General features: G+C 44.5%; 3 protein-coding genes across 3 annotated transcripts; all 3 read right to left on the reverse strand.

The window, feature by feature from the left end:
* Positions 1-767: 767 nt before the first annotated feature.
* On the reverse strand, positions 768-2,205 carry LOC103983206 (transcription factor MYB44). The gene has a single exon (XM_009400403.3). The coding sequence runs from the start codon at positions 2,070-2,072 to the stop codon at positions 957-959; it is 1,116 nt and encodes a 371-aa protein (XP_009398678.2). The 5' UTR covers positions 2,073-2,205; the 3' UTR covers positions 768-956.
* A 6,327-nt stretch (positions 2,206-8,532) lies between these two features.
* Positions 8,533-10,215, reverse strand: LOC135672570 (UDP-glycosyltransferase 1-like). Its single transcript, XM_065181062.1, has one exon. The coding sequence runs from the start codon at positions 10,130-10,132 to the stop codon at positions 8,660-8,662; it is 1,473 nt and encodes a 490-aa protein (XP_065037134.1). The 5' UTR covers positions 10,133-10,215; the 3' UTR covers positions 8,533-8,659.
* Positions 10,216-13,260: 3,045 nt separating this feature from the next.
* Positions 13,261-14,806, reverse strand: LOC103983499 (UDP-glycosyltransferase 73E1-like). Its single transcript, XM_009400711.3, has one exon. It carries the CDS (start codon positions 14,783-14,785, stop codon positions 13,304-13,306), a length of 1,482 nt encoding a protein of 493 aa, XP_009398986.2. The 5' UTR covers positions 14,786-14,806; the 3' UTR covers positions 13,261-13,303.
* Positions 14,807-15,376: the final 570 nt, after the last annotated feature.

The following is a 15,376-nucleotide window of genomic DNA, read 5'->3' on the forward strand; positions in this document are numbered from 1 at the left end:
ATTAACTTAAAAATCGAATGGATTTTTGTCGGACTTAATCCCTCATTCGCAACTCCAATTTCCTCGATAATCATAATCCACAGTAACTGAAGTCTACGAATAAAACACCTTTTTCTTTAGCAAAAGAGAAAAAAAAATGAAGAAAAATCGTACCAACCGTTCGTGTCCTTTAATCGGGGAGGATAGATAGAGGAGCCACACACACCTAAAGGCCAACTTGAGAAGCAAGAAGAGCATAACAACGCATACAAGCCCACAAAGCTCACGAATGGACGGCGACCATCTCAAATAGCTCGAACAAGAAAGATGAATGATGATGAAGCTGGTAACAAACCAACCTGTCGCAGTAGCGTATTGTCTCACGAAACCTGCGAGTGATTGCGGATTAGCGATAATGATAGACAATCACATGGTAAACGTGATGATTATGACTTTCATCTCATTAACAGAGTCCGAAACAGGGGATTTATTGCTGGTTTTCTTCCACAGCACACACTGTTACGAACTACCAAAAGCTCAACTCACGTTCGAAACAACTTACTGTTTGCCCCGAGAAGAGTACAAAATGATTCATTCATTCATAGGACGATTCATATGATTTCATTGCTCGAGAGACGATTCACTTGAAAGAACGATTGCAGCAAAGCAAATGCATTATATGGTCATTTTTTGGGGGCTTCCTTCAAACGCCTTTAATTAACTTCCCAATTTTGCTATCGTTACTCCCAAATCAACCCATTAATAACCGACCAACATATAAGCTAATGTGAAAGAAATCACTTTCTCCTCCCATTTCATCAAACTGGATGTTTCGCCTGTACAAAAAAAAAGGGGGGAATTATTGGTTTGCAGAGCTACAATTCTATTAGATCTGAAACCACCGCTCTCTTCAACTCTCGTTTCCCTTTTTCCTTACTTTCCTCACTTGTACTTCCTTCGATCTGAAGCTAATAATTCTACTCCATCTTTGCGACGCCGATCCGCTTGATCGCAGCATTCCGAACGCTCTCCGATGGCGGCCGAGACTCCGTGCACGCAGCACCGCTCCGCTCCAAGCTCGTCATGTAGCTCCTCACCTCTTTGCGGATCATCTCTTGCATCACCGCCAGCAACTCCGCGCTGAAGGGAAACGGCGCGTTCGGTCGCGGTTCCTCCTCCGCCGCCGAGGACCGCTTCCGTTTATCCGGGGAAACGGCAGCACCAGCGGTGTCCGCGCACCTCGCCGTTGCAGGCGGCGGTCGCGCCTGCAGGGTCATCGGCATGGACGGCGCGAGGTCAAGCTGTTTATGCCTGCCGTTGTCGTCACCGGTGCTGTGGTGGTGATCCGGGATGTCCATCGTATCGGAGCCAGGGAGGGAGAGCGAAAGGGAGGTCACCGGATCTTCGGTGTTCTTTGGGGCGGCGACTGTCGGAACGACAGAGGGCTCCATCTGATGGGGGGTCAGAGCGGATGGGGTAGGTAAAACGACGCCTCCGGTTCTCGGCACCGGTCGATAGATGTGCGAGGCGGTGGAGACCGGTGATGTCATGGGAAGGCTGTGGTGACTGGAATCACTGAGCTCGGATGCCGAGGGGCTTCCTGGGCTCAAGCAGAGCCCGGCGCCGCTCGAAGAAATAGCCGGACCGTCGCTGCTCGTTCTTTTCAACGGCCGCGCCGCCACGACGTCGTCGTCGGGGTGGTGGCGGAACCCGCCATCGCCGGCGGAAGAGGAGGCACAGTACCTTCGCTTGAGGGTGGAGTTCCAGTGGTTCTTAACGGCGTTGTCTGTCCGACCCGAGAGGAGGCGAGCGATGGTGGCCCACTTGTTTCCGAAACGACGGTGGGCGCGGATGATGGTCTCGTCCTCCTCCGGCGTAAAGGGGCGGTGCTCCACCTGCGGCGACAGCTGGTTGCACCACCGGAGCCTGCACGATTTCCCCGATCTCCCAGGTATCGACTTGCTTATCAGCGACCAGTTCCTCGGCCCGTGGCGCTGCACCAGCTTCTGCAACGCCTCGTCTTCCTCCGGGCTCCACGGCCCCTTGATCCGATCCACGTCCTTGCTCCTGCTCCCTACCACCGTCGCCGCCATCGAACCAACCACCACCCGACCCAAGCTACCGACCGAGAAAAGGTACGATTTCTATCGCGTATTTGGTACCGTGCGGAGGAGGGAAGCCTATTAGTGCACTTGAGATGGAGGAGGTAGTGGCCGGAGCTAGTGCTTTGGGTCGGTTATATAGTAAGCGCAGGCACAAGGGAAGAGGTGGGTTAACCGGCTATTAGCCGACTGAAGTGACCGGGCGCGGGGCGATGGGCGCACCCGTTTTCTACACGCGGGCGGTTGCTTGCATACAGCTGGCAAACGGACACGCGTCGGTCACTCGCTGCAACCGTCTCGCCCGCTCCGCCTTTTCCCATCTCCGTAATTTAAATAACGCCCCCTCCTCCGTAGCATATAGTGTCATTTGACCTCGTCCGTTTCACCGTTGAATACGTTCCGTTTCGTTTATCGCTCGCTACAAAGACACGATACGCGCACCTCTTGGGTGACTCAAGGATCCACCCGCATCGCGTCCGACGATCTCAGGCGTCCGACCCGCGTGGGCCCCACCCACTCCGTACTCATGTGAGTACCTCAGGGTGCGTACGGAGTGCATGGCCCATCCGTGCGTGCAATTAAGAATGGCCCAACTGGCACCAGCTTTCGCTGGAATTATGTGCTGCGATCCGCTCTGGGGTGCCCTACTAACTGCATAGATGTTTGAAGGGGAGGAGCGACGATTTTGAAGTTTGAAAGGAGACGGGGGCCAGGCTGGAGAGCACTTGGGGGCAGGCGTTACTTTTCCTACCATGTATTCAATGTAATATGTGGTGTGCGTAATGTAATTGGTCGAGTGTCGGAGAAATTAGGGTGGGATTGGTTTGGTGGCAGAAGACTACAAAATAGCCTCGGAATCAGAGATTGGATCATTACTGCGGTCCCGTCCATCCAGCCTGTCAACTCGCCAACTGCACCTTCTAACGGCTCTCCTTTTTCTTCCTTTTTCTTTTTTTGCCCGTTAACTGCCAAAAATCGATACCTAATCTGTTCGACCACATGCGTTGATCGACAGCCGGTCTTCCTTCCATCCACCTTTATCCAATATTCCTTTATAATAATAATAATGTAACCATCCATTTCACTTGGTCTAAGATCTGCTGATTTTGACGGCGTGTAAGCATTAAAATAAAAACAGGAGGCGATGGCTTTGTTCGTTGACGAGTGTACAAAATATTTGTTTTGATTGAATTGAAGGAGAAGCACGTTATAGCGACCGCGTCGGCCGATCCGCTTTAAACATCTTCTGGAATCCAACTCCTGACAAGCGTGCCAACCTAACTGGTTTAGTTACTCATTATTCGTAATTAATCGCGACTCCTCAACCGACAGCCCCGTCCTCATGGCGCCTGTCACCGACGCGTCGTGACGCCCAACCAACCGAGTCAAATATCAGTGTGAAGAAATGAAGACAAATTAAATAATTAATGTGACAAACATATTTTTATTTTTATTTAATTATATTATGCGTGTTTTGCATCGTCTTTTATGAAATTTTAATAAAATTTTACCACGGTCGTATGGACTCATAAACTATACCTTTAGCTTTTGAGTTCATTTTCTATTTGCTTCATAAATTATGTTTCGGCTGTTCTTTACAGACTTTTGTCGATTTGTCTCTCCTCCAAAGTAGTTTTTCCTTGACCGTTCGTTCATCCCCAAATCTTATGAGCTGATGCAGAAGAGATAGATATTTTAGTTAACGGAGGCGAGAATTGAAGAGTCGTATTTCTCAGCCTGCAAGTGTGACACGTCAGCGACTTGTCAATTCATTCATCTCTCCTCAGTCTCTCTTCTCGCCTGGAACACGTGTTAGGACGCACCTCTATGTCTCTTATTTGCCCTTCCGCTTCGCCGGATATTGCCAGTGGATTTCGTTCCGTAGTGGCCCAGGCTACAGGGTAAACAAGTCATTCGCCAAGGAAGTCACATGATGTGCACTGCGCAGTAAGTATGACGAGGGGCGGTTCTCTGGACACGAACACCGTACCTGACACTTTTACGGTGGATTCGTTGGGTCCGCATCCGAATCAGTCGGCTGGAAATCATGCGATCAAGGAAATGGACGGTGATTCCAGTGCTTCGTCAGTGCGGCTACGAGACGTCGGGTGTGTTCCCGAGACACCGCCGCTGGCCTTCCTGCGTCGCCCACCTCGTTCTGTCCCCATGTACGGAAATCACAAGCGGAATTCTTGTGATCTCACCTTTCCTCTCTCTCTCTCTCGTCGAGTTCGAGAACAGTTGCGTGGGAACACGTGGTAGACATGAGGGTCGGCGTCGGGGGACCGTCGCCGAACGAGGAAGGGGATAAGCTCGGCCCCTATTGGTTGCCAGCTAAGACGCACCCACGGGGAGTCCGCGGCGAGCGACAGCACGTGGATGGCCTGCTCGCATACGAAAGCGGCCGAAGCTACCGTGCTGCCAAAGGACTCCGCGGTGACGAGCCTCTCTCCACCTGTCGTCGAATTCCCCGTCTCCACGTCCTGCGGCCACGACAATTGGTCTCTTCTCCGCACTCTTCGTTATATAAGTCGTTGCTCTCGTCGTTACTACGGCTGCTACGAACGGATCAAACTCGGAATCCCTTGCGGAGGAGATCCGATTTGTCAACTGGAACCCCCTGTGCTTAATGGGTTGGTCTTTCTTAAACGAGGGTCAAACTGGTTCAAAGTTAGTCAGCCGTGCATGAAATCCCTACGATCAAATAATGACTGAAATAACTTTTCTTTGTATGTATGGTGGACACAACTCATATCTAACATATGTTTTAACCGATACGATTCAACTGGTGTATATATTGGGAAAAAAAAATATATTTTTTATAAGAATCTTTTAGTTGTCAAGTTAAGTGTTGAATCGAAAGATATAATATATAAATATATAATATATTTTTTTATAAGAGAGTACATGTAATTGTTGGATAGTTAGTCGAACGAGTCATTACTTTTATGATAATAAAAAATCATGATATCATAAATGATCAAACGATCAACATGAATATTGATGTGATACCAAAGTGATGCAAATATAAAATCTAATTCGGGTACCCATATAGATTTCAATATGACTTGGAATACTTACGAGGATAATAACTATGATAAGACTCGCGTGACGTCAATCGTCCCAAATAACGCCTCACAGCACCTGGTCAACGCAGATCGGAACGTCGACCGAGGCACATTAACACCCTGCTCAAGCTCAATCCTTCACGCCACGTCAACACCAGTGTCAGACGCTACCAGCCTGCCCCCTGCAAGCGGGCAGCTCAGGAAGCAGTAAGCTTCCCTATAAATACCCTCTCGATCATCGAAAAATGGGGGGAGGAGGACACCAACATAGATAACAAACCCTCTGCGACTACTCACTGACTTGATCGTCGGAGAGGTCAGGTTGAGCTCCCGACCCGACTTGTGTGCAGGTGCGAAGGCGAAGGCCTCCCGCTAGACGCTCAGGCGAGGAGCCCCCTCTCGGAGGAAACGGTGACCCCGTCCCGATCGGACCACCGCAGCCGGCCACTTCAGCAGTCTCGAGGGTCATCCCAGGAAGATCCCCCGTCATCCGGATCCGAACCAAGCCGCGTCGGTCCCGAGACCACGACTTAAAGTTGTTTACACCAACACTTACATAAACAATATCTAGTCTATGATACTTATTAAATGGATCCAAGAGAATTTCACATAGAAAAAGAAAGTGTGTGAGAGAAAAGGTCACACACTTGACATTTAGACTCCTTTGTGTTCCTTTCCTTCCTTGTTCTTTGTTTGCGATGTGAGGTTTGTGTGCATTGTCGAGGAGCAACGTATAGGCCACTCCATCTTTTATTTCTTTCCTTTCTTAAACGTCGGCCTCCATCTTTATCTATCATACATGGGTGGAAATGAATTGACCACAAAAGATGCCAAGGAGGGTTGAGTCTAGTGGTTTACTTTTGATATATTAGTTTATATGCTTGTGGCTATGCCATATCTTATCATGCATGCTACTATTTTATTTTATGGGTTGTGGAGTTATCGATACTTTTCTAAGATCTAGTGGCCTTAACTCTTTTGACTTTCCTTGAAACCGATGTGTGTGTGAGGTGTGCAGTGGAGGCATTCGGATTTAAAGTCCATATGTTCAAAGAGCTTCTCGAAGGGAATTTAATTTTGGTGCTCAAAGAACATCCATATGATTGACGTTTTCTACCACGTCATCCCAATCATCAGGCATGAACATTATTCCTTCTATCCATAAGATATTTTGACTGCTTTATTGTATAGATAGAGAATTCAATCGCATGTATACGATTATAAGTGATATCCGTTACATGTAATCATGTAAGCTAACAGTCTCGCTTCTCGTAAAATATTTTATGAAATATTATATTTTTTTTATGATCAAATATAAAGATTTATCTTCAACATAATAAAAATAATTTTTTTTTTATAATTCACATTCACATTCGTATACTTCGGATTATGACTAATCGAGAAATCTCTTTTGATCTCATACTTCTAATAAATGACACCTCGAGAGCTTACATTTTTTACTTCAAAAATATATTGGACAATCCTATGAATATGAATCTAGATCATGACCAAGATGTCAACAACTTTTTTCCTTAATAATAATTAATTTATTCATAAAATTTATATTAATAATAAATCTTATTTAAATAGATCAAGATGAATGTTAAATAAATATTTTATTTATACTTTTTCATACGTGTGATATCCCTAAAACTTTTCAGCAAATCGATTAAGGTTAATTTTTAATTATCCTCTTTTTGATTCTAGAACAATAGAATAAAATAATTTTATTAAAAAATAAGCCAACAAAGGTAAGAAATAAATTGTTTCAACCACTCAACTTAGGTAGACAACTACATTGCCCATGGCCTCTTGTATTTGGTAACAAGGACACAAAAACATGCACATCAATCACATGCAAGTAATAAATAATAAACACAAAAAGGTACCCATACTATAACTACGAAGCCTCACATGTTTCACATTAAATAATTATCTATACGTGACTTAGTTTACATTCTCTATTCTCTACCCAAAAAGGTGCCAAATTTGTTGCTTTATACTGATCTCAAAAACATACAAAATGGTATACTCTGACATGTGATGCTTCAAATATGTCGAGGTAGGGATTTCATAATATGATGTCGGCAACAAATCATTCGCCTCCAAGTCAATCCACCTTTATCTCTCGGTCTTAGCCACGTCGCCATCAATCATATCGCGGCTCGAGATTGATTCCAACCATTGCAATTGCACCCAAATTATTACGACAAAAATGAAAAAAAAATGATGGAATAAATCTTTTTTTTATTCACATGATAGAGAATGATCGATCACATCACAGCATTCTAAAATTACACGATGTTTCTCTTTCTAAAAGCGTATGTTTGGGGGTCGGATTTGAATTGGCATCGATGGTAATTGAATCAAAGATACAAGAGGAGGAGGATGCGATTTGAGTTGATGCGACGAGAGCATCAACCTAATTGTCGGTAGGAAAGATTTTAGAGGGGATTGGGAGTTGGCTTGGCTGTGAAAGCGTGCCATTGTGGCTCGTTTCTTGAATGGGAAAGGATGTGGATGAGCATCGAAGAAATGAGTCATGTAGTTAGTACGTCCATGTCCATGGAAGTTGGCGATCCTTGTTTTCCCAGCTTCCATCGTTTAGGACTGGGACACTTTTGTCTTCCGCGATAGCATAGTTCTTTATTATATGTCATGTAAGATCAGTATGTAAAGAAAGATAGACCTCGCTATGATGTTATACTCATTCATTCGTTGCTTGTTGAAGAGAGTGCAAAGTATCTTTAACATGGTCAATGGTCAAACGATATAAAAATATATTATTTTATATTTTGAATGTGTGATACATTAAGATTTTCATACCCAATTTGAATTTGACGAATGACCTTATCTCTTATCACAAGATTAATATCGAAAAAGTGAGAGGTTAGATATGTGGTCCAACAAAAAATAATATCGAGGTGTACCCAACAAATGATCCTCTTAGGCTTAATTTAACGAAGTTAGAGGATTCAAAAAATAAAAATATGGGTCATTGCACTAAAATATTGATTAATAAAAATATAGGTTATGTAGTTATGCACTAAATTATCAAACATTACGGTTACTATATAATGGCTTATGTTGACATTATGAGTTCTCTACTAACGTGTCAAGATGAATGACTGACGTGACTAAGTTTGACTGGTTTTACCTTGAATCGATTATGCATCGTATTACTTTCTATTATTAAAAAATGTCAAACATGTTTTATTCTAAACCGTTTAAGAAATTATCGACGCTAACGGTGACATATGTTATGGTTTTGATTTCAACACAATAATAAATGAAATTTTGTGATTTGAAGATTTCAAGAATTCTTTTCTTCGATGGAAATATTTTTTTTTAAATATAAAATGCTCGTCGATTAAACAAACTCGTAAATCAAATTTTACGATAAGCATAAGTATTATTTGTTTGAATCTTCTAAAAAGACATATCGATCTCAACATAGAACGCTTATTTTTAGTTGGCACGAAAACAGGACACATGCGAATAGCTTCTTCCTTATCCTCGTGCTTGATCATGGTGCGATGCATAATGGATCAACTGTGTCACGTTGGCATAAGATGAGCCTCCTACTTCCATTGCCTCCTTGGCCTTCCTCCCCAGCTCTCTTGCTCTCTCCCGTCTCCCTTCTCCTTTCTCGCCTCCATCCATCAGTCTCGAGACCGCCTTCTCTATCTCTTCTGCGCCTACGTGGGCGCCGGGCACCGTCACGCGCACCGCCACTCCGGTTCGCTGAATCAGCCTCTCATTAATGTACTGGTCGCTGCTGATGTGAGGCCATGTCGCCATCGGCACGCCCTCCGACACCGCCTCCACCACCGAGTTCCATCCGCAGTGTGTCACGAATCCTCCGATCGCCGGGTGCGACAAGATCGCCGCCTGAGGCGCCCATCCCTTGATGATAAGTCCCTTGTCACCGACCCTCTCCTGGAAGCCGCCTCCCGACAGCCACTTCTCCACCTCAGGGGACGACGCATCGACCTCCTTGATCACCCAAAGGAAGGCCCGGCCGGATGCTTCCAGCCCACGCCCTATCTCCAGTACCTGAGCCGGGCTGTGGCGGACGATGCTGCCGAAGCTGACATAGACGACAGACCTCGGCGCCTTCTCGTCGAGCCAGCGAAGGATTCGACGTTTGTCCACGGACGCCTTGTTCCCTCTCGCGGCCTTGTCGTCCGGATCCTTGTTCGACAGCGACAGTGGCCCGACCGTCCAAACCTTCTTCCCCTTCGCCTCTCTTCTGTAGCACTCGATGTATGTGGCCTCCAAGGCTTCAAACGTGTTGATCACGAACCCATCCGCGGCCGTCTCCGCCTCCCAGACCTCCTCGCGAAACTTTTCCCACCCCGGCATGGTGATGAACCACGCCGTCAGGGCCATGCTGATCTCGAGCCGGTGAGGCAAGCCGGGCACGTTAAAAGGCTCGAACGGGTCACCGATCCGCTCGTAGATTTTGTGCCGTAGGATCATGCGTACGCACAGCATATTCAAGCAGGAGGGGCCGTGGAAGAGGATATATGGCATCCGGAGCTCCTCGGCAACTCCCTTCGTCCAAGGATTACATGAGTCAGCGATTATGCACGTCCGGGGTTGCCGCTGGGCTCGAAGGTGCTGCGTAAGGGGGTGACGGAGAAAGCCGGTGGCGTCGAGAAACTGTTTGATCAATTCGTCAGAAGGCAGCAGGTCGATTGTCTCGCACCCTTGGGGAAGTCCCGCTTCGGCGCAAGGGAAGGGAAGCTCGACGAACTCGACCGCGATGCCGGCTCGCCTGACGCGGCGGACGACGGCCTCGGTCCTGGCAGCGTTGACGGGGGTGGTGATGAAGCTGACGCGGGCGCCTCGCTCGGCGAGGAGGACGGCCATGTCGGCCATGGGGATCATGTGCCCCTGCGCCAGGAAGGGAACCAACACGAAGTGAGGCCTCGTCTTGCTTTCGCCATTACTGGCGGTCGGCGCGTGGTGGTGTTGCATGACGAGAACTAGAGAGCCCTGATGCGACTCAGAGCTGACATTCACACCCGCATATGTAGAGTGAGATTCGTTGACCACCGAGTGAGCGGCTGTCGTTGGCAAACGGTGAACAGTAAACTGTGGCAAAGCAAAATCAACTGAGGAGAAGGTTGAGAAGAAGTTATGGGGACCGAGAGGGACATGGAGGCCACCGTGTTTGACGACAATCTTACAGTAAGCTCGTGGGTTGTCAGACCTGCCTTCTTTGTTGCCATGATCGCCACGGCGATGTGGATCTCATGGGCACTCACTGCGTCGGGGGTTTGTCCCAGTCTCAATACCGAAACAACGCCCAATTGTTTAGACGAGAAGAGAACCCAGAGTTTTCTTGAAGCTGTAGCATCTTTAACGAGGGAATCTTTGACCGAGTACAAGACAAAGACTGCTAGAAGATCTCTAATGTCTTATTCTATTTGCAAGTCGTCTCCATCGAGATCTGAGTCAATTTCTAAATGGAAACGGGATGGTATGGGTGAAGTCACAATATATGAGATCTACAAGATTTTCATTAATATATGTGGAAAGAAAATATAAAGAATTTGTGGACCAGCCAAGAACAGAAAGATCATAAATTTCCTTTTCTTATCATCTTTCAGTTTATCATTTTTTTCATGTTTTCTGTACTATCCTCTCCATCATCTCTTTTCATCTCACATAAAAACTTCTTTATATATAAGATTTTTTTTATTTTTTTTATAAGAGTGCCGTATTAGAAGTTTAATAATGAGTTAACTTAGTGTCTATGTAAAAAATTTCCAATTGGTCCATGGTCTTCCTCCCAATGAGCGGGCTAAATAATTAAAAAAATAACATTTATGATGATAATTATATTAATTATCCTATGTAAATAAAAATAAAAATTTGTATGTTAGTAATATGAGATATCTCCTTAGTCTATATCTCTTTGTCTCGATAATTGTAAAAAATAACAATTATGGTAATAATTATATTAACTATTCTAACTAAAAAACCAAAAAAAATTTATGTGAGATTTAGATAATAAAATTTGCTGAAGATTATGATAAGATAATAAAAGATTGGAAAAAGGTTTTATTTTCATTTTGTTCTAATGTTTGATCAATTAAATGAAAATAAAAAATGATAATAATTTTCACCATGAATATTTTTGTAATCTATATAATAACAATATGAGAGGATCCAAGCCATGTATTTCAAATGCTTGATTGCTAGTGGTCACCATAGATTGAATGGGTCAACATAAATAAATTGTATTATGCAGTAGCCAATGGATCAATTGCCTTTGGCTCCTGAAACAATGCCTTGAGGCCATTTGAGATGGGTCATATAATAATCTCTCCTTCATGTGGATAGCTTAATACAAATGGACACCAAATTCTTTTTTTATATTTGAAGATAATGCTCATTGTGTATCGATTGTGATTCTTGTATTATATTATTTTATATTTTAAATGTGTGATACATTAAGATTTTCATACCCAATTTGAATTTGGCATATGATCTTATCGCTTATCACAAGGTTAATATGGAAAAAGTGGGAGGTTAGGTATGTGGTCCTACAAAAAATGATATGGAGGTGTACCCAACAAATGATCCTCTTATGCTTAATTTAGGGAAGTTAGAGGATTCAAAAAATAAAAATATAAGTTATTGTACTAAAATATTGGTTAATAAAAATATAGGTTATGTAGGTATGCACTAAATTATCAAATATGACAATTACTATATGATGGCTTATGTTGACAGTATGAGTTCTCCACTAACATGTCAAGATGAATGACAGACGTGCCTAAGTTTAATTGATTTTATCCTGAATCGTTAAACATTCATATTAACGTCATGTCGATATCGTTTCGAGACGAAAGTGTGGTTGACGTCCCTAATCCGCGATGTGCTAAGTGGGATGTGACTTATCGTATGATTATCCACGTGTCAATCTCTCGAGAATTTATTGTTTACTGTTGCTAGAGTTAAAAGTTTAGCACCTAGTAATATAATGTACAATTGGAGCGTGATCGAAGACCTTATTTAGGCTCAAATTGGGCTTCATCTTATATAAGACGTGAGTGAGTCTCAAGTTGAAGTAAGACACATTGGGTGGTCATGGGCTTTATGAGAAAGCGTGCAGAGCCGAGATCGCTTACGGCTCAGCCCAAGATTTAGCCATTAACACTCACTCCATGCCATTTTCCTATCATAATCTTCTTTTTGGTTGGTTAATAATACTCTCACACCATTTTATCAACCAAAAAAAAAAAAAAGGCAATTCCTATACGTGTTTGAGTACTGATAGAATTTGGTTATAATTTTTAATATATATATTAGTAAAAAATATTTACTTCTAATCATAGCTTGACAAACGACGATGGTCCAATCAATAGAAGAGAGCAAACCTTAGCCAACAGTGCAGCCACGATTACATTATAGAATTCAAAGGAGAATATTCTATCGATACTATATAATGTTTCCTTGGGTCAAGCCCATCATCCAAACTCTTATTTTTTCAACTTGAATTGTCAGATACTCCATCTGACCTTATTGTTTACATAAGTCAATCACTAGTAGATGCCTACGCTACTCGCTTGCCCAAGTCAGATATGTTACATAGACTGATCTATATCGAGTCATGCTAATCCAAACATCATCGATAACATGGGTGGTTTCGCCAATGAGCTTCATTGGGTGTGGATAAGAAGAAAAAAAAAATTCTATTATTTGAAAATATATTCCCAATGAGGTCGGTCTGAGTGTCACATCGTATTACTTTCTATGAGAATGTTAACATGTCTTATCCTAAACTGTTTAAGAAGTTATCGACCCTAACCTTCATCTTAAAAGAAATTGGAAGGTTATAACACGTATGAAGTTTTACTGCACTAACGGTGACATATATTATTATGGTTTTGATTTTACCACAATAACAGATGGAATTTTGTGATTTAAAGATCTCAAGAATTCTTTTCTTCGATGGAAATATATATATATATATTTGGAAATATAAAACGTTCATCGATTAACCAAACTCGTAAGTCAAATTTTACGATAAGCAGAAGGATTATTTGTTTGAACTTTCTAAAAAGACATATCGATCTCAACATAGAACCCTTATTTTTAGTTGGCACGAAAACAGGACACATGCGAATAGCTTCTTCCTCATCCTCGTGCTTGATCATGGTGCGATGCATAATGGATCAACTGTGTCACGTTGGCATAAGATGAGCCTCCTACTTCCATTGCCTCCTTGGCCTTCCTCCCCAGCTCTCTTGCTCTCTCCCGTCTCTCTTCTCCTTTCTCGCCTCCGTCCATCAGTCTCAAGACCGCCTTCTCTATCTCTTCTGCGCCTACGTGGGCGTCGGGCACCGTCACGCCCACCGCCACTCCGGTTCGCAGAACGTCCACGATCAGCCTCTCATTAATGTACTGGTCGCTGCTGAAGTGAGGCCATGTCGCCATCGGCACGCCCTCCGACACCGCCTCCACCACCGAGTTCCATCCGCAGTGTGTCACGAATCCTCCGACCGCCGGGTGCGACAAGATCGCCGCCTGAGGCGCCCATCCCTTGATGATAAGTCCCTTGTCACCGACCCTCTCCTGGAAGACGCCGCAAGACAGCCACTTCTCCACCTCAGGGGACGACGCATCGACCTCCTTGATCACCCAAAGGAAGGCCTGGCCGGATGCTTCCAGCCCACGCCCTATCTCCAGTACCTGAGCCGGGCTGTGGCGGACGATGCTGCCGAAGCTGACATAGACGACAGACCTCGGGGCCTTCTCGTCGAGCCAGAGAAGGATTCGATGTTTGTCCACGGACGCCTTGTTCCCTCTCGCGGCCTTGTCGTCCGGATCCTGGTTCGACAGCGACAGTGGCCCGATCGTCCAAACCTTCTTCCCCTTCGCCTCTCTGCTGTAGCACTGGACGTATGTGGCCTCCAAGGCTTCAAACGTGTTGATCACGAACCCATCCGCGGCCGTCTCCGCCTCCCAGACCTCCTCGCGGAACTTTTCCCACCCCGGCATGGTGATGAACCACGCCGTCTGGGCCATGCTGATCTCGAGCCGGTGAGGCAAGCCGGGCACGTCAAAAGGCTCGAACGGGTCACCGATCTGCTCGTAGATCTTGTGCCGTAGGATCATGCGTGCGCACAGCATATTCAAGCAGGAGGGGCCGTGGAAGAGGAGATATGGCATCCGGAGCTCCTTGGCAACTCCCTTCGTCCAAGGATTACATGAGTCAGCGATCATGCACGTCGGGGGTTGCCGCTGGGCTCGAAGGTGCTGCGTAAGGGGGTGACGGAGAAGGCCGGTAGCGTCGTGAAACTGTTTCAACAATTCATAAGAAGGCAGCAGGTCGATTCTCTCGCATCCTTCGGGAAGTCCAGCTTCGGCGCAAGGGAAGGTAAGCTCAACGAACTCGACCGCGATGCCGGCTCGCCTGCCGCGACGGACGACGGCCTCGGTCCTGGCAACGTTGACGGGGGTGGTGATGATGCTGACGCGGGCACCTCGCTCGGCGAGGAGGACGGCCATGTCGGCCATGGGGATCATGTGCCCCTGCGCCAGGAAGGGAACCAATACGAAGTGAGGCCTCGTCTTGCTTTCGCCATTACCGGTGGTTGGCGCAAGGTGGTGTTGCATGACGAGAAGTAGAGAGTGTTGAATTTGATAGGAAGAACAGAGTTGAATTTGATAGGAAGAACAGAGGAAGAGTAGGATAAACTTAAATCTTCTATATTTCTCTCAATTTTTTTTTTAATTTTAGAAACTCTATGTATTTTATGACCTAACATATGGGGTTTATATAGTCCCCGAAGATACATTACATTAATTATATTCAAAATGAATTAATTTTTTTTAAGAATCAATAACTAATTTGATTTGTCCTTTCATAGACATTTAATGGTGCAATGAACATTTCTTTTGATGAAATTAATCTCTTTATGATATTTATAATAAGTTTAATTCTAACATTCTCCCCCCTTAAACTTGTTTCATCTAACATGCGAAGTTTCTTTCGAAATTATTAAAATATTTTAAATTTAAGAGATTTTGTAAGTATATCGATCACTTGTTCACCTGTCTTGATATAATGTAGCTCCACTTATTTATTTTTGATATGATCTCTTATAAAATAAATCTTGTGTCGATATACTTTGATCTTTCATGGTAGACTATATTTTTGGTTAAGACAATAGCTGATTTGTTTTTAACATAAATCTTAGTTAACAA

The sequence above is a fragment of the Musa acuminata genome, chromosome BXJ1-4 (genome assembly GCF_036884655.1).
Source record: "Musa acuminata AAA Group cultivar baxijiao chromosome BXJ1-4, Cavendish_Baxijiao_AAA, whole genome shotgun sequence".
Classification (NCBI taxonomy): Eukaryota; Viridiplantae; Streptophyta; class Magnoliopsida; order Zingiberales; family Musaceae; genus Musa; species Musa acuminata.